The 20,390-nt window shown below is 42.9% G+C and overlaps 1 protein-coding gene across 4 annotated transcripts in view; it reads right to left on the bottom strand.

Moving 5' to 3' along the window:
* Window positions 1–4,206: 4,206 nt before the first annotated feature.
* Window positions 4,207–20,390, bottom strand: part of PEAK1 (pseudopodium enriched atypical kinase 1) — a 214,737-nt gene continuing 198,553 nt past the window's right edge. For all 4 annotated transcript variants that reach the window (XM_090028736.1, XM_090028735.1, XM_090028737.1 and 1 more), the window contains one exon: window positions 4,207–11,755. In XM_090028736.1, the coding sequence (XP_089884862.1) occupies window positions 10,598–11,755 (1,158 nt within the window). In that variant the 3' untranslated portion in view covers window positions 4,207–10,597. The remainder of the gene's footprint in view (window positions 11,756–20,390) is intronic.

Raw genomic sequence — 20,390 nt, 5'->3', positions numbered from 1 at the left:
AGCCCTCACTGCTTCAGCTAGGGAGCAGAAGGGTGGGGCCAGCCCTGCCCTCTGGAGCAGATGGCATGGCACGGCACGGCACAGCCCAGCCCAGCCCAGGGCTGAAAAGCATACTGGGATGCTGGGGGGGCTGTAATTTGTCTTGAACCAGGAAGAGGTATGGGACAGAAGTTTCATAAACTGGTTTGACCCAAATCAGTTAAGTCTGATATGACATGCAACCAGGCTTATCTTATACCAGTTTTAGCCATTTTGAAACTGGTTTATGTGTACTGAGCTTCTGTTCTGTTACAGGTTTAAACCAGTTTCTGATCACTTAAACTGGTTTACATATAACTTATTTCCCTAGCCTATAAGTTTTGAAGGTATCACCTAAAGTCAGGATGCTCATCCTTCTGGTGAAGAAAGTGGTGGACTTTCCATCTCTTGATGTCTACAGGTCAAGATGGGTTGCTTTTTGGAAGACGCACTTTAGCAGAACACAAATGATGAATTCAATACTGAGGTACTGGGGTGGAAGTCTATATCCTCAGACAAGAAGACTGAATGGCCTCTCTGGCTTTAAAACCTATAAATAAATTTAGAAATATTTTAGAGCCTTATTGACTTTAACTGGTGAAAAACTAATTGAATTTACTTATCTGTTTTCCAACCCTGTGTTCCGTGTTGTGATATCCAAGCACCTTGTATTTTGCAGAAGTCAAAACCATAGTGTAAGAAAGGCAAATACAGTTTTTGAGGGAATGCAGGATTTGAACACTTCCTTGTTATGTTCAGTGGATTGAGCGAGCTTCAGTGACAGATGTTTTTCCAACAAGGACAATTGCTCCATTCACAACTGCTCATCTTTCTGGGTATGTAAAGCAGTGAAAGTTGGGCATAGTCTACATCTGAAACTATGTCATTGACAAGAACGTAGCAGCTCTACAGGCTATGACTGGAACTCAGATGTCTTGCTTCCAATGCATGTTGGACAATTAATAGCAAGCCAGGTCCTGGTGACTGCCCGTGTACAAATAATTGCCATATAACATATGTGAAATATGAAAGATGCACCATGTGGTGCCAAAGCATACATTTACCTGCTTGAGCCAGGACACAGGTCAGCCTGGGCACTGTTAAAGAATTCTGCACATAATATTTTCCATCAGCTGGAAATAAGGTCAGGAAGAGACTAGTCACCAGTGCTACTCTGATACTATTAGGTCCCCAACACCTACCTGGGAGGGGAAGTGCAGACACTAGCTTACGCCTGTTGTCATTCACTGCAGTGATCTAATGAGGCACTCTGAGCTGTTCTTGTGGGGATGTCACTGTTCTTTAAATCCCTTGCACTACCATTGGCAAGCACAGGGCATCACTGGGCTGGATTAAATTAACCATTAAGGTTCTTCTGCATTCAGGAAGGGCTGCTAATAACTGAAGCTTCCTATATCTTGTGTGCTACTTCAGGTCAGTGCCTAGAGCAAGTTAACAAGCCTCACACCTCTGGGGGATGATTCAGTTGGTCGGCAGCAGCAAATAACTGAGCAAATAGGAGGCCTAACTGACTTTCTCTGAAGCTTTAGAGCATCTTAGAAGACAAAGACCGGTGGCCTGGAAGGTCCCAAAGATTCAGTGGTACAGTCCTTTGATGAACACTGAGGCTGGGCTCTAGCCATAGATGTTACACCAGTTTACTTGCAGCTTTTTTTAAATCAGTGCAAAACCTTGAGTGGAAACACTTACGTTAGTTTAAACCTGGCTCCACTCAATGCAGCTCTAATTATTATACGGGGCCACAAGCTGACCTGATCAAGCCAGATTTGCACTGAGTTAGTGTGTTCTTGTAAGGGTTTGCATTGTCTTAACGAAATTGTTTTTTAAATAGATTTTAGTAATCTGATGCAATTACTGTGGATTGAAAAGGCCTGAGACTTTTCTTAACTGTTGCTTTCCTTAAGTGGTTTACTATCATTTCCACTGACACAATTTATAAATCCTACCCACGAGTTTTTTTGTTTTGCTCAGTCCATGGCAGTTTGTTAAAGAGAGCAGGGATTACTCCAGCACTGCCAAAATGCCTTCTGTCAGTTTGTTAAACATGTTACATATTTACTGACACCTATGGAGTCCCAGTTAGCTTGGTGGTTTTGAAGAGGTGGAGGACAATAGCTTAGAATTCAGGCTGCTGCTTTGGAAAGGGTTTTGAAGAAGGCTCTGCATGTTAAATGTGAATAGTGCATCACAAAGAGTAACATTTGGTGATCCAGTTTTGATCACAGTTGTGCTTTAGTATAACCTCATTAAAGTCAGTGGAGTTACACCTGTATAAAGCCAGTATAAGAGAAGAATCAAGCCCTGACGGTTTAAAAACAGAGTATTTTGCAAATGGTGCTGTTCTCATGCAGAACCACAGAATGACTCCAAATGTTCAGTGTCATCTGTTCTGTACCAATAAATTAGCATCTGCAGTTCCTATCATTGGCTATCAAATCTTTCTACAAAAACAGGGCTGCTTTATCTCACTGTTATTGAAACACATCTCCATGATCATAGACAACATATATTATCCCATCTGTTTTTGAACGGACCTGCCAACTAGCCGTATGCTTCAAGGTAACGGATCTGATGAGATGTGAATTCTGTGGCAGATGAATGCCTTGGAGGCACCCTGCTTTTTCACACTGAATAAAAAAAAAAATCACCAAAACCATTTTATGCCTTCACAGCAGGTCATTTCATCCCTGTCCACGTTAGGGAACTTGCTAACATTGGCTCAGCTCCACTAACAAGAATGGGAGCCCTAGTGTAGCCATGCTACCATTACCATTTTAGTTCATGTGTCCTGTCACTTTTCTTAGGGCAAGTCTGATTGACACCAGCTGCCAATGACTAATTGCATGTTGGGGGATCCCATCCCTGATAAGGCTGGTGGGGGTCAATTATCTCTATCAACTGTGGGAACCTTCTAGAAAATATCCTTACTGTAAACAAGGGGTGGGCAAAATATGGCCCGCAGCCTGCATCTGGCCAGCCAGTTGATTCCATCCAGCCTGGTGGCCACCACCTGGAGCCTGGGGAGGGAGGGAGGGCTGTGCCCCACAGCACTCTTTTCTGCCACAGCTGGGCCTGGGCCAGCATGGACTCCTCCATGCCCTCTGCATCCATTCCCTCCCCTTCCCACCTGGCTGCCGGGCCTGTACAGTACTGGGCAGGATGCAGCGCACCAAGTAGCTGTCCTGTCCACCACAATGAGTTGTAATGCTGTTAAGCAGGGAGCACATACCAGCTGTGAGGGGAGCTTGGCCTGGAGCACCTGTCCCCAGTTTTCCTGGTGGGGTGCAGCAGCAGCAGCTTGTTGCAGCAGGGAGGCGGGATGGTTACTCAGCGTGCTGCATTGTACCCCATCCTGTGAGGACCCGGCTGTCAGTGCCCGTGGTGCCAGGACTGCAGTGTGAGGCAGCTGAGTGTGGGGATGGGGTGGGGTGTAGGAGTCTGTGCACTGTGTGGCCTGGCCCAGCCCTGGCTGTGGCACAATGGAGCAATGCAGGGTACAGCCCGCCATCCTCAAGCTCTCAGTGGCAGCTGGTGGGCCAGGTAAGGATCAATTGGCATCTCCCCAGCTGCCCCTCCGGCTCGCAACAGCTCACCAAAACTCATTAAGTGGCCCTCCAGCCCAAATAATTGCCCACCCTCCTATAGACAGTATTTTTCACTCCAGACACTCAAGGGTGCACAAACACAAGACTCATAAGCCTACAAGGTGGCAGTTGAATCCATTTTTGAGCCCCAAGAAGCAGGTTTCCTTCCAAGGCAGAACTGAATTGCATTATAGAGGAGTTCTGGGCCTGAAGTAATGTGCAATATGGATTTTCTTTGCTTCAGTGTTGGAGCTGGAGCACACTGGTGATGGAGGACAAGGAACCCTTAGGTAGAAAGGCTATGAAAACTGAATTCTCTGTCTAAGTACAGTACATCTGATGTTACTGAGGAAAGCAAGAGATATTAACCATTCCATCTGCTTTGTTAATGTAGTGGACATTACTGAAGAACATTCAGCTCTTCTTTTAGCAACACATTTTTCTGCAATTTTCATGATTCACTGACATGCCATGGTCAGACATGTTTCTGGTGTTATTCATTCCAGTATAAATCCTTGGGGCTGGAAAACTAAAAAAACGAAAGAAAAATTATAGGTAGATAAATAAAATGACCACATTTGACTTTCAGTGTAATAAAACTAGTTTATTTACACAGTTACATGAATGCCACAGAGTACACAGCAAAGTACCACAGCAAACCAGAGTGTAACAGCCCCCTGATCACGAAGGAAGGCTGGGAGTTTATATAACTATATCTATATATATATTTTTTTAATATAAAAATGTGTAAATATAGATATGAAGCACCAGATAAAGCAATGCTATAAGGAATTCCAAACACAAGTTACCCAGGACAATCGAGTTGAAGTTAAAAATATCCCTTATCTGAGGGATTATAAAGAAACCCCATTTATAAAAGATAATCAGTTTTCGAATTTCAAAATAAAATAACTCCTTTTTATTAAAAATGGAAGTGTTCTTGCACTTAAATGCTAAGTATAATTAAGGTCTAAAAGAAACAAAAAAGATTTGGCTACAAAACTTCTTGAAACCAACAGATCAAAGGATTCAGGACAAGAAGTTGGAAATAGTTTTCATGAAGACATATCACTTGTTTTATGAAACTGGTATGTTAAAATTTAAGTAAACTTATAGTACATATTAAATATATATAATTTATACATACACAACAAAAAGGGGGCAAAATATAATTTTAAGGTGTAGAATATTTCATACAAGAACATATATTTCTTCCATATAAAAACAATTCCAACCTCTTCTAATTCCCTGAAACCGTCCTTCCTGGAATTTAAAACAAAAAGATGGATTCTCGCAGCTTGAAGTACAGGACAAGTTCTTTAGAGTGGCAAAATGCTTACATACAGGTAAGCTAAGCATTTCATGCTCCACTGCCAGTTCTCCCTAATTCAGAAAGCTTTCTGCAGACAACATAGCCTCTAATGAGACGTTGAAGGAGTGGCAAACACCCATGCAAGGCGGCTTATCGCACGTTGTTTACATTCATTAAGAAATCTCCCAACCACCAAGTGATATTATGTCTATTCAAAATGGAAGCCTTCAAATATTGCAGCAAAGTGAATAACAGAATCTAGACAAACATCTCCTATAAATTCTTCATAACACAAGAGTGATCAGGAGGAGGGGTTCAAGGGCCTCTTTTTGCTCAGGTGGGTTGGGTTTTTTTTAGAGCTGAAGACACCTCCCAGCAAGTCCACACAGTGTTTTGTTCTTTTTTTTTTTTGACGAAAGCATTTTTCATTGAAACCTGTCTGGGTTACCATATGGGAGTATTTTGGGGCACAGTATTGATTACTGAAGCATTCAAGCCTCTGTGCTGCGTTTCTTTGGTGTTTGCCTACTCCACAACTAAAATCTTATTAATACAAAAAACCTCTCTGTTTTATATGAGGGAGAGAAGGCCCTCAAATTCTAGTCCACTAACACTAGCATAGGTGGATTATATCACAAAATGAGATCCTTTTGACTGGAGGTCTGTGCATGTACTTTGGGATTTCAGAAATCTTACCTCCCGTAGGGCCATGTAACATTGATGGCCCAGGCTTGCAGGGAAATAATACCCATTTTACTACCTTGGTGGGGCAATAAGCTCAATCTTTATCAATTCAGTGAAGAAAGTGCATTAAAGGCCTTGCAAGGTGTTACTCCCGAAGGCAAGACTCCCATTAGCTTTAGAGAGAACAGGACTTGGTCTCCATTTTAGAATAGAAAAAATAATTAAAATCTCTCTCTTTAGCCATTGTGCCAAATAAGGAAAACAGCCACAAGACATTTGTAGTTCAGCAACAAATACACATTTTGCAGTTCACGGCTATGGACCTAGAATAAGAGGCATCTTTGCAACCTCCCCTATGATTACAGACATGAGTTAGATTAATTTAAACAATATATTCTTCTCTCTAACCTACTGAAATTTCCCTGCACTACAATATTCATTTCTTTCCATTGCTGGCAGGTGGTGAGGTAAAGTCTAGGTTGAAGAGCGGCGGGATAGTGTAAATACTATCTTCACTCTGGACTGCAGGATGGGATTTCTGGCACCACAGTATTCCAAGCCAAACTTCAATTACTTACTTTTTAAGGTTCGCTGCATGGCTGAAGGTTTTAAAGAAGGCTTGTCTCTATTTTCTGCCATCACAGAAACTATAGAATAAAATGTTGGATATGCTAGTTTCTGAAGAATTCCGTGCACACATTAATATGGGTTGTTGCCTGTAGGCTCTGGCTAAATGGTATGTTTACCTGGATCATACAGAGGTTTAAAAAACAGATTAATTTTTCCTCCTTTTTTCAGAGAAACACGTAACAAAGTCAACCTCCATTAAATGTGGACTGTTTTCTAAAACTCTGCCATCAGTGGTCTGCCCATACCACCAGTGTTAAGACAGGTCCTCTCCTGTATATAAAAGGAGCTGCACACCTTCCACATATTCTATTCTTCCCTATTTAGGTTCTTCATCTTCCAAAGCTGGAGTGTCTGCAGTAGATTGTCAAAGCAATAGACCTCTTGAATTTTAGTATTAGGCCTAGACCAAGTGACAGCTCACCTGTTATTTTTGCCCAGTGGCTGGCCTCAATTTCAAATGTGAAAAATCCACAAAGATCTGCTGTCATCTGGTACTATGAACCACTTCAAAAGAACCTGTTCCTGTAACTGAGTCCTGACTAAAAATTATTCTCACTAAACTGACTCAGCATCACGTGAAGTGCACCATCTCCTTTATTTTGTTAGAAATCTTTTCTTTCTTTATGTGGGTAGGATTATTTATAGGGCTTTTAGCAGGTGGAAAGAGATTCCCTCGACCTGTTCCTCCCTATTCCAATTCTTAGACAAGGCACTATATGCTGTGAATCCAATCACTGATTTAGATTGTCTCCTCTCTAAAACATTAGAGAGGTTTTTAGAGGCTCTACAGTTTCAGAAACCACTCACTCAAATTCTTTTCCAGACATGTATTTGATTTTCCAGGTCTTATTTTGCACTGGAAAAGTCTATACTGTTTATGTTAAAAAATAGTCAATGGCAGCTTTTAGTAATAGAAAAATATATATTTACAATCAATACTGCTATCTTGGACTTGCTTTTCTCAGTTATGGAGCTCAGTTGAAAGAGCTCTATTTAAAAACCAAATGCTGTACTTGTGCAAGTCCATGTGCATATATGCATGGTCAGGGGTTTAATTCCTGATACATGGAGAATCCCAATGACAAAGCAAAAGGGGTGGGGATTTCTCTCAATTTTTTTAAATATGCTGGAGGCTCCCTGGGGTTTGTTTACAATCATTTTCAAATATACATTCTCAAGTACTTCAGTGGTGCGTCCACAGCTAGGATTGTGGAGCCACCACAAACAGTTATAATTTTCCAAGAAGTCTGCAGAGGCAGCCCCAGGTTCCCCAAGAAAGCCCTGGAGAGTTGGTGTTTGCCTTCCTTGACCATTCTTTCATTTTCCAAAGACAAAAAAAAAGTAAAAATCACACTGATATTACAAATGACTAAAGTTTACCCATTGCTACATAAGAAATAAATTGGTAGTGAACATTTATCCATGCTTGATTATACTGCAGAATTAAAATGAGTACTGGTTCAAAGTCATCACAAGAAATAAAAACTGAAATAAGATATCTAAAGAACAAAGACATACAAAGGCTTCAGACCAGCTGCATTAAATATGCAGGGTTGCAAAACATTCAATATTTAACTTTGCATGTGCATTTTGACATGAAAGTGACATTTGAGAACATGTGTCCATGTACACAAAAAATATACCAGATGGCCTAAAGGAATGTGCCTACTGCAGTGGTCAGTTGTCCATGAGCTGCTCAGACAGCATGTATTTGTTGGGTGAGAAATTACGTGCATAAAGGAGCTGTTAAAAAAAAGAACAGAAACAAAACCAGACCTCACAAAACTAGAAGCAGTGCCCTGTCCTTAAGCTTAAAGGGTTGGTGACTGCTGGTTAGGTCGCAGGTTGCTTTTCAATGACCTGTCACGCTCAGCATAGTTAAGCCATCGGGCCTTATGTATCCTGTGTCCACATGAAGCTGAGCTGCATCTAACATTTGTGCAATCTCTGCAAATGCTTTTTTCTTCACATCTATTCAATATTAGCATCAAAGCCTCTTTTCCATGCAAGAAACTGGGGCTTTAGTGCACTGCACTTCTCCCCGCTCCCCCTGACTCCCAATGCTGCCTCCCCACTCCAACTCTTTGCACTTTTTTTTAAAGTGATCCATATTACATTAAAATACATGACCCTTGTCTTTGCCTGATCCCTCTCTGATACAGGTGAATCAAACAAAAGGATATTTAATCAGTTTAAAAACATTAAAAAAAGTCACAAAACATTCTCTACACTACTGCACGATCAATGTAGGTTCCACAAACTACTGGGCTTGGCTCTGACCAATGCCAGAAGAAAACAATGCAGAAAATGTCACCCCCCTCAAATGTATGGTGCACATACAGGGCAAGTTTCTCTGCCCTCATGTCAGCAGGCCTGTTTGTTCTGTTGCCATGCATCTGTTCCAAGCATGCAAATGCTGTAAAAAGTGGTAAAATGCTATTTGTTTTCAAGGCTGAAGTGAACCGGTTTCTCACAGTTTTCATCAATTAAAAATGAAATATCAATCCATAGGAACAGCACATGTATTGCTGTGTGTTTATGTGCCAGGAAAGTAAGGAAGGGTTTGCAGGTCTAGCATCAGATAAAGTCTGGTATGTAACGTAAACACTGTAATGTACAGCTTTTAAAAATACATACAAGAATTGCACATATATCCATAGGAGAGAAGCACAGGCTCAAAACTAGGGCTGTCTGCTTTCCACCACCCAGATCATAATAATCAGTATGACTTTCATCCCTGGCTCCAAACCGTGTTCTACAGAGCTATTTATAAGACTGTTCTGAGCCTAGCAATACTGAGCAAAGGGACCATCTCTACAACTGTAGCAGTCCCACAGGAAAAGGCCACTAAGTCAGGAGAGGAAGCCAGTGGCCGTTTTTCATCTATAAATGCTTTAAAGGATGGAAGCGTTTTTAAATCTGTCACCTTAATACCCATTAATTCCGTCTCACACTAAAACTGTATCTGCTCTGGTCTCAGAGCAATCTTGACAGCCATTCCATTTTTAGGGTACATGGTAAACACTGGTTACTAACAGGAGATATGCAGCCAAACACTGCTATGGGGAACCTGTTACCTGTACCTGCCAAACTTTAGAGCTTTTGCAGTAATTAAGTAGTAGTATTTTCCCCTATGCTTTTCAGTCCCAGAGAATTGCATATGCAGTAAAACTGTCTCCATGTGGCCTATTAACTACACACAGACAAGCTCTAAACAATTCAATCTCCCGCCAACAGACCAGCACTGCCAGTTTGATTCCTGCTTTGCAATATGCCACAAGTGGCTAACAAACCTAAATAAAACGCAGAAGAGGAGGCGGATGCTAATTCCATCCCCGATGCAGAGCAGCCACAGAAGGAGGTTTGGTTATGTCAGTTCTGTCCATTTCAGTGCTTTTTATGGCAAGAGGGATGTTTCAGTTTTCCTTGTTATGTCGTTCTGCTCATTTAACACTGTTGTGTCTATGAGATGGTTACAATCCACAACAATTATATCATGGGTAGGGGTAGAAAAGGGGGGAAAAATTATTCTGTTTCTCAATTGAGCTACTCTAGGCTGATGATCATGGGCTGATTAAGGCAGGATCCTTGGAATCTGGGATCCATGGTTAGAAGGATATGGACAGGGAACAAATCTGAGGCCGAGAAGAAGACAACCACGAACAAATGCTGCCCATTGACCAGCAGCTTGGATCAGCAGGACTATGTCACTTGGTAACAAAATGAGACTTCAGTGGAGGATTAAGGCAAGGACCCATTTGGATGAGAACACCGGGCAGAGTAATCCTTTCTAGTCGTGGAGGACTAAACTGGGGGGGGGACAGCCTTTTACTGGAGATGGAACAGGAGCAATATATTTTTTTTTTTCAGTGAGGGCTTCTACATATGGGTGGATGATTTGATTTCCTTTTTTTATTAACTTGTCTTTGCTGGGGATAATAAATGACCACTGTTATTCACTGCAAATGCTACATTCAGAAAAGGCAGGGCCGACCCAAATGAGAAGGGGAACTCAAGTTGCTGTACAGTAAAATAAAAATAGTGGTCTCTTTATTAAGTTTTTCTCTTTCCTTTTTCAGTCTGCTGAAACATTAACCCAAGCTAGGAAGCATCTAATCTTTATGCAGCTGCAGAGCCTATGATTAAGCATGGCTAGGCCTGGGACTAGAATGATGTCTCCATCATTTGGGTAACAGGAGACGGGATTTCCAGTTAGAACCTGTTTGCTCAGGGTTGCCAGCTTTGAGAACTAGTCCATTTTTTTTCTGTTTTATCACTGGTGCAAAGTGTAAGCCCTGGGATGAGGTGGATTATGGGGTGCTTAAGGAAAAGCAACAGCTTATACAAACTAATGCTGCTGCATGATTTTTACAATGTGGCTGAGTGAGTCTGTAGTGGCAAATGCCAGATATTGACAACAAAGCCAGTCTTCAAGGCTGACACTACAGTCCTTGTCCAAGGATTTCTCTGCGAACTTGATCATAAGCAGCGTCCGTTTGATGTCCAGCCAGTTCTGTAGCACAGCATCTCTCCGCGCTGGGCTGGAAGGTGAACTGAGAGTGTGGAACAAATCCTCCCGTGGACCCCACAGTAAGCACTGAAGGACTCCCTTGGCATCAGAAATAAGGATCCTCTCTGAAGGATTGGGGTTCAGTAGGCAGCTGGCAAGTTGCTGAAGCCCTTGGGAATACAGGGAACGGCAAGGGATCTTGGGTAGGTGAGCACGGGTGTACTCCTTCTCCTTCAGCTCTGGATTCTCATCAAATGGGTTGGGTAAGTGCAGCATTTCATAGATGAGGATGCCAGTCTGAAACTCATCACACTTCTTGTACTGTGTGGCAGTGATGATCTCTGGAGCCAGACGGGACTGATCCCGTAAGACCTCTGGATCCACCATGTGACTCTTCTGTTTGGCCTGTGAGAAATTGCTCACTATTAGTCTGGCTGGGCAAGCAGCATTGGGATTGGGCTCTGCAGACTCACAGTTAAGAAGGCCACCCCCCAGCCTGGAGTGCACCAGCAGCAGGTTCTCCAAGCGCAGATCACAGTGCGTGATATGATAGGGTTTTAGGTGCTCCAGGCCTGAACACAGCTGTAAAAGCAGTAGGCACACCTGCCTCTCATAGAAGTCTGGACTATTTGCATGGCGGGCTGTGGACTCCTGCACAAAGTCAGCCACGGTGAGGTATGGAACCTCCCGGGTAATGACCACCACACGGCTACGTTGCTTGCTGACAGTCCCCTGGCTGCCTGAGCCGTCTTTCTGTGAAGCCTCTTCATTGGAGGGGGTCCCTCTGGTCTCTTGCTCAGATTCTTCCTCCTCATCTTGTTCCTCTTCCTCCTCTGCCTCAGGTGCATTGGGATCCTCCCATGGAAGGAGGCGAACAGGTACATCAGCTAAGAAATGGCCACAGTCCTGTTGGATGTTGAAGTTAATAGCCAAAATCTGTCGGATAGCCAAGCTGTGGTAATACTGCTGGGATTCTTTAGCTTTGCTCTTACAAATCTGCAGTGGGGAGGAAGAAGGGGAGGAAGAGAAACAAAAAACAGAATGAGGATAAGTAACTAGAACTTTCCATTGGGAAATATTTTCTTCTTTTAAGCACATGGCTGCTGGGAGCCAGCAATGCCCACTGCCTGGACACAAATGCTGAAAAGTAGCCAGGGCAAGATGTAAAAGCCCTCTCCCACTGTCCTTCAGGACCAGATTTTTAAACTCCTGTTTTGAGTTGGTCTCTCAGTTTTGACTCTTCCCAGCTATTTTTTTAAATCAATCATACACTGTTTGCTTTCTGGCATCACTACAAAGACCTCTGGACTTCTTTTTATTACTTCATGGGATGTGTTGATGCTTAGATATATTTTGAGAACCAAGAAAAGTTTGTAGAGTGAGTCCCTCAAAATTAAACACTTGCAAACTTATGGATACCTACATTTTTAATAGCAAATTCTAAAATAAAATACAGAAAAGATATAAAAGACTAAACAGTACAGAAAAGGCTTATCAAACTACTGATAAACATTTATAAAATGTGCATTTATCTAAAGAATAACAATATTGTTAACATTTGAGAGAATTTAAAATTAATTTCTCTGAGCCGGAAAGTATCAAAAGCCTCTAACAGATGGCCAGCTTATTAGGGAAAAGGACATTCAGGTTTTAAAATAAATTTTAAATAAACACTTATCTTAATTTATTTGCAGATAAGCTATTTAGCAAGAACCATAGTTTAAGGCTGACCAGCAAAGATTCTGAGATGAACCCAAATTTTGGTACTCTACTGCCTGGCTCAATATAAAAAAAGTGACTAAATAATGTAAAAAATACAAAAGCAGTGTAATGGGTGCTAATCTAATTAATATTTATATGCATATTTTTATTCCAGGTCTAGGCTACATCTGGTCTAAAATTAGCCTGGTCTAGCATCCAACCACTAAATGTACTCTAGGTGACCTCTAACCTAGCTTTTCCTATTCCATCTTTCTTGAATAGTTTAACCTGGTTTGAATTGTGTGACATCTAATCATTTTCTTTGACTCTTCTTCTCTTACTCAAACTTTGGTCAAGCAAATGCTATGCTATATCACCACTAAGCAGCTGAGGGCCTACTATAGTCTCTAGATGATAAAGCCTACTTTTCCTTTAACCTTCTCTTTACTTTATACGAAGGGTGCTTGACCCCGGACCTGTGGGCTATATCTGGCCTGCGAAGCAACGTAATCCCACCCATGGGGACCTCCTGGGTCCAAAAACATGGTGGTGAGGGAACAGTGGCCACACTAATTAATTGATGTTCCTCTGCTGCCAAATGCCTGGGCCTGTGGGAAGCCCCATGGCTCAGATAGCATGATCCTGTGCACACAGGGCTGCATGGGGCCCATCTGGGCACACAGGGTGGCTGTGGGGGCCAATATGGGCATGCAAGGCTGGGCTGAGGTGATGTGGGATCAGATTGGGACATGCAGGGTCAGGTGAGGGTGGCATGGGTTCAATGGGGGCATACAGGGCTGCCTGGGGTGGTATGGGCCTGATCCAGGTATACAAGGATGGGCAGAGGCAATGTGGGCCTGATCTGGGTGTGCAGTGCTGAGCAGAGGAAGTGCAGGGCCTGGGCAGAGGCAGTGTGGGGCCTGATCTGGCCCACAGACTGGTCCTGTGCCACTCACCTGGCCAAAAGATTGAGTACTGCTGGTTTATACAGTTCCACAGAAAGGAACTGGTAAAGAGGAAGGAGGAAATTAGCCATGCTAGGTGACTATATTTTGATTTAGTCCTCCTTCCTCTGATCCTGCAAATGTTTTGATACTTCACAACTATCTAAGCCTCCCCAACAGACACACACTGGAGTTTATCATTGCCGTGCACAAACAAATTGAAGCAAAAAGGTCCATTACATTAGGCCCATATAGCCAGAGTCCAGATATGCACACAAAGTTTTGGTTTACATTTAGGTTCCCATTACTGATATTGTTATTATTTGCATTGCATTAGTATTTGGAGGCTGCAGCGCTGTTCAATACAGCATGATGCAAAACCCTGCCCTAAAGTAGTTCCAAATTTAAGTTTCTTATCCCAAAAAGACTAGTGTTTGTTTTTCCATGCTGCAAGTATCTTGCTCAGTGTGAGAGAAGCAGCACAAGAATGATCAGGACCTGCATAATCAGTTAGATAACCACACTGAAACTTTTTCCCTGCAAAACTTAGACTGAAGATAAGAAGTTTCTTCTTACGACGGTTAAGTGGAAGCTTTTCTTCTCTTGTGTTTGAATAATTGGAGAGCAAGGCAGAGCAATTAGTGCAAAGATGGTTCAGAGCAGGCTAGCAGCACAGTCAGCACTTATCCTACATAGTGATTACCCTCAAGGAATCCAGGAGTTATCTTGGACCCACGTACAAGGTGGGGAAGGCCTTTTCCCTCTCTCCTTCCCTCCAGCAATGGTACAAAGCTGGTTAGCAAATGGCCTTTAATTCAAAGAAAAAGTGATTGTATGTTTTTCATCTTGAGTGTGTTTACACTGTTGGTAGTTGTTGTCTGCTGGGAAATTAAGTCCTCTGTGCTTCCCAATCAGAAAAGTGCATTGTCAGATAATCATATGCAATTAGCCACGCTAGGTGACTATATTGTGATTCTGTCCTCCTCCCTCTGATCCTGCACGTTTCCATACTTCACAACTATCTAAGCCTCCCCAGACAGACACACTGGAGTTTAAATTGCTTGTTTATCATTGCCACGCACAAACCAACCAAATTGACTAAATGCATTTTCTAGTCAATTTTATTTAAAAAGGGAAATGCATCACTTTCTTGAGGGAATGCAGATATTCTTCAGCTTTGAGAAGTAGTTCTGGCTAATTTGCATTCACAGATACATTTGAAATGGTCAGTAAAAAGGGAGTTAATCCTGAGTTAAATCAAAGGAATGTCATTCTCCACCCCCAAAATAAACTGCGAAAGTGAAAATGTGGCCCTGATCCTGTCAACACATATGAAGTGAAATGTATCAGCTCAGTCCTGTGAACCGAAGTCCTCAGATTAATCAAAGATTTGGTACAGCACAGCTTGCTGAAGTGGAAACTTGCTGCACTAGCAATGTGCAAAATCTCATCTGGAAAACCACTTGAAGGGTGTGCTGGTAGTTTCAGTGACCCCAGTCACTTATTGTCTTTTGGCTTCTTTCTTGGGACAGACAGCAAGAGAAATGCATCTTTCCAAAGAGGGTGATGGTTCATTTTGTGCCCAACTGTCTAGGAGAACTGGACTAGGACCAGAACCCATTTCACAAAAGCCATTAGAAAGCTGTCAGACAGTAATTTTTGGTTATTACCAATCATTGCCATTTCAAATCTAGCTATCTGGACGGAGAAAGGTTGTAGGCACTATATTCAATCCACCAAGACATCCCATCCTCTGCACTGAATGCAAAATTAGACAGCTTGCCTTCAACAAAATAGTAGCGATATCTCTTTTTTTCCTTTAAAAGCACTCCAAATCTCCTTCCTAAATTCTTTGAAAAGAATCACACTATTTATATTGTTACTCCATGCTTTGTGGAGGCTTGGTTTAAGTTTTCTTTCTTTTATAATTACAGTTGAACACCTGGCTCTACACCTCTACAAAAATAGCAACTTGCTGATGCTCTTCAGTGACTTTTGTCATTGAACCACTGGATGAATGGTGCTTTGCCTTTGCAGTGACTAGGGACAAGTAAGTCTATGAACTTAGAACCAAGTCACAGAAACCTATCAGCTGTCTGACAAGTTCTGCTGTAAAACCAGCTACAAAGTTACCAGGTGTGGCAAATATGTGCGTGCTAATTTTATTTATACACTCTTGTGCTTCAAAGATTTAATGAACACTCTTAATGTTAATTCAGTACAGAAACTCTTTGAATTTGAATTCTGTCATTTATAGTAGATTATGTATAGATTAAGACTTAAAATCATCTAAGCAGTCTAAAGTTATGCATCAGGTCATCTGAGCTGTTGCACAAAAGTGGTGTTTGTATACATTTAATCCAGTCGCACCATATTTTTTTCTGCTAACTACTGTATCTCTTAGGGCTGTGCAAAACGGATACGTTTCGTTTCAATTTTGGAGGACAGCAATTCATTTCAGTGTTTCTGATCACTGTTTCATTTTTATTCAGCTGAATCAGTTTCAGAATTTTGACGCCGTTTCAGCACAGATTCAGAGATTCGGATCAGCTGGGGAGAGGCAGCTACAGCCGGGTGGCTACAGGTTCTCCCATGGCTCCTCCAGCTGTGCCTACTTCTCTCCAGGTAAGGGGAGCCACAGGACAAGCCCCCATGGCTGTCCTGCCCAGCCCTATCCCCCATCTGGCCCCAGCCTCCCAGCACTTTTTTTTTTAAAGCCCCACACTCACTGGCTGCAGCAGTGGCAATTGGTGTCTCTGAGGGCTCATGGCAGTGTCCCCCTGTGCAGCACAGGGAACATGGCAACTGCCCCACGGCGTGGGTGCAGCATGGCTCAGCAGAGCGGTGCAGGTGCAGCATGGCTCGGCAGGGTGCCATGTGCTGTCTAGGAGCTGGGGCGGCTCCAGCAGTTGGCCAGAGCCCAGCAGCGCTCAGCCCCAGCTCCCAGACATCCTGTGTACAACACCCTGCCAAGACACAATGCAACAGCTGCCGCATGGGTGCCAAGCTGGGGGGGTGTGGGGGGCCCTGCCATGAGCCCCTAATTGCTGTTGCTGCAGCCAGTGAGTATAGGTTTGGGTTTTTTTGGTTTTGTTTTAAAGTGCCGGGAGGCTGGGGCTAGGCAGGGCAGCCATGGGGGTTTCTCTCACACCTCCTCTGGCTGTGCCTGCCTCTGCCCTGGCAGGGAGAGCTGTAGGAGAAGCCCCCATGGCTGCCCTACCCAGCCCAAGCTTCCAGGCACTTTAAAAGGAGGGCTGTGCCAACTCCTCCCAGGGGCACCTCCAAAACATTTCGAAATATTTGAAACATTTCCAAAATGTTTTGGATGGTTTCATTTTGAGATGTTTCGGAGTCTTCTGTTTCATTTAGGATTTGGTGTTTCAGGTGCCGAAACACCTCCAAAATGAAATGGCTGCCGAAATTTCACGCAGCCCTACCATCTATGACTTTTGAGGTTTGGACAGATGAAACAATGCTAATTGATAGGAAAAGGTGAGACTGATCCTATAACTGTTCTGTGTTTCTGCTCTATCTAATCGTAAGTGGAAGCTAAAGCATAGTAATTTTGCACCTGTTTTACACTAGTCTAAACTGCCTTGATTTAGCTTCACTTCCTATGGGGCAGGAGCCGATACATGAAACACTGGCAATATGTCAGATGACACACTCAAACTATTAGGCTACGGACAGAAGTTGTACATAAACCAGTTTAAGTGATCAGAAATTGGTTTAAACCTGTACCAGAACAGAGGTTCAGTGAACATAAATCAATTTCAGAATGGCTGGAACTGTTGTATGATAAACCTTGTTGAATGTAGTATCAAATTTAATTGATTTGGGTTAAATTAGTTTGTGAAGCTTCTGCCCCACACCCCTTCCTGGTTCAAGTTAAATCACAGTCCCCCCCCAGCATCCCCCAATAACGGCCAAAACTTGTTAAAGAGAAGGTTCAGGCTGGACATCAGGAGATATGACTTTACAGTAAGGGCTGCCAGGCTCTGGAACAGGCTCCCAAGGGAGGTGGTGCTTTCTTCTACCTTGGGGGTCTTTAAGAGGAGGCTGGACAGATATTTGGCTGGGGTGATATAACCCTGGCACCCGTTCCTGCCCAGGGCAGAAGGTCGGACCTGATGATCTGTTTAGGTCCCTTCCAACTCTAAGCAGTATGATACTATGATCCCAACATGCTTTTCAGCCCTGGGCTGGACCGGACTGTGCTGTCTGCTCCAGAGGCAGGGCTGGCCCCAGTCCTCTGCTCCCCAGCTGGAGCAGTAAGTGCTGGCTGACAAGGGAATGGGTGGCAGGGGGACTGATCCCTGCCCCCCCACCCGCCGGGCAAACCCCGGGTGGGATCTGGGACCAGGGTTAAACACCCCTTCCCCCACTTAAACTTACTGCTGGCTGCAACTGTGGCCTACAAATCCCAGAGGCACCTGGAAGCAGGAAGAAGCGATGAGCAACCCTGCAGAATCTTGGTGCTATGATTTTGGACTGCAAATCACAGAGACCTTGGGGGGGCAGCAGGAAGAAGAAGTGAGCACACAGCAAGAGAGCCCTGCTCTAGCCCTCCCAGCTTCTCACCTGAGCCGCAGCTCATGGCAGCTGCATTTCCTGAATCATAGGTAAATAAATGGCTGTTCACTTCTGTTTCAATTTACTTTGTGCACCTTGAGCAACCTACAAAGACTGAATCGATTCAGCCTTGGACTTTTTGACTGTCTGTACCTAGCTCTAATGCCCCAACCCAAACATACCAACTGGTACAGCTGCTTCAGTCATCTCCAGCCTTGGATGAATAACCACCAAAGGTTTTAGTGTAACGTTTGTGTAGGTATACATAGGTGAATATGTACAAGAGGGGTGAGGCGAGGGAAATGCAGAACTTGTAAGGCTACCCAAGGAATTGTAATTAAACACGTTTCTCTCTCCAGACCTCTCCTCATAATATGATTTCTCATATGATAGTATCTCATAAATCTTGATTATTGAGCCTCTTAGGATGTTAATTTAGATGGGAGTATTACATTCTAGGAAGTAATGTCCTGTGCTTAGGCCACAACCATTTTTCAAATATTAATAACCTGACTGTTTTATTATTATTTTTAAATAGCAAAATGGCTTCACCTGGATTATAACCACTCACCCAGAAACAGTTTAATTCTAAAAGTCAAACTTACTTTTTGGTGAGAAAAGTACAAAAGAGCGCTATACTATATTTTATGCAATCCAAGGAGTCTTGAAGGATTCTCAGTGCCACTTACCTAGCTCCTAATAACACTTCTTTCCTCACACTGAGGTGAATGGGGTTGCATTTACTCCAAAACCAATTCATACTTCCCTATTAACTTCCCTATTAAAAGGTTAGAAGGTTGGTTAAATAGAAACACAAAAGTTTATTTTTCTTTCCTCTCATGAAAAGACCAGAGGCAAAGGATCAAGATGACTAAAAAATAAAAGGATCTTAAGAAGACCACCTAAACATTTTTTTTTTTTGGGGGGAGGCAGGGAGGAAAAGGGGGAGTAGGTGGAGGAAGGACATGGATACAAGCTATTTGTGGTTCAATTTTCAGAAGCATAGTGCATCTACTGCTGCACTGGAGATCAGAGGAACACATCAGTGCTCTGTGCCTCTGAAAAAGCAGACTGTTAATTTATTTTAATTGCTACTAAGCCTAAAACTACAAAAGTCCACTTAAGGTGTTGTGCAGGAGCCCTGAAAACAGGGGCCTCAGAAATATACTTGAACCTCAGATGCAAAGTTCTAGACCAGATCCAGTCTTTCCCAAATCTTAGTGCACAAGCATATGCCTACATTTGGGCTATTTGGATCTGTGTTGGTTTTTGCTTCTTTGTGGGACAGCATTATAGAAAAGTAGAAACATAGGGCCAAAAGGAACCTCAATGGGTCATATAGTGCAGGGACAATCAAGCTGCAGCATGCATGCTGTAAGTGGCACTGGCAGGCTGTGTGTGGCATGCAGCAGACTGGGGAGGGGACAAACAGCATAGTGGAAGATGGGGCAGGGAGCAGAAGGCAGAGTAGAAAGCCAGTAGACTGGGTAGGGAAAGGCAATAAGAGTGGCACTCAGGAAAGGTACAGGGCTGTCTTGTGGCATGTCTGCCAAAAAGGTTGGGCCCCACTAGTCTCATCCAGCCCCCAGCCCTTAAGCAAGATCAATGGTATTTAAAACAATCCCTGACATATGCTGTCTAACCTGTTCTTCAAAATCTCCCATAGTAGCCTGTAGCTATTTGTAGTCATGTGTCACTATCCTTATAGCTGAAAGCTTTTCCTGCTTACTAACCTAAATCAGCTTTGCTTTAAATTAAGCCGGTTTCTTTGCATTTCCTTCAGGGGATCACTGGTTTCTAACTACCTTTTGTACAAATTTGAAAACTGTCATCATGTTCATTTTCTCTCCCAGTCTTCTCTTTTGTAGACCAAAAAGCCTAGTTCCTTCAATGTTTCTTTTTAAGTCCCATTTTCTAAACCTCTTACAATTCTTGTCACGCTGGTGTAGAATCTATCCAAGTTGCCTACATTTTTCTTGGATGCAGTGCCCCAAAACAACTCCAGCTGAGGTCCCACCAGTGTGGAGCAGAATGGATTAATGACCTCCTGTGTCTTATCTATAATACTTCTGTTAATGCAACTTGGAATGAGATTTGCTTTTTTTGTGGCAGAATCACATTGTTGACAGTGAGATCCACTGTACCCCAGATATTTTTCTGCAGTACTGTATAGATCAGGGCCATCTGCAGAATTTTGAATCTAAATATATAATATAGCTTCTCATGGCTCAAGCGTTTTCAGATTTGAGATTTTGTTTCAAGCCCATATTTATTTAGAATGGAACCATTAACCCATCCTCTAAAGGGACATCTGAGATTAGCATTGTAGCAAAGAAATATACATGTAAAAAGCTAAAGCCTGCAACTGCTGAAATCAATGACACAATGACCACTGCGTTCAATGAAAACAGGTT

Source organism: Crocodylus siamensis, chromosome 15 (genome assembly GCF_052110815.1).
Source record: "Crocodylus siamensis isolate JL-2025a chromosome 15, ASM5211081v1, whole genome shotgun sequence".
NCBI lineage: Eukaryota > Metazoa > Chordata > Crocodylia > Crocodylidae > Crocodylus > Crocodylus siamensis.
The sequence above is the reverse complement of the archived record's forward strand: the minus strand, read 5'-3'. Positions and strand labels throughout refer to the sequence as shown.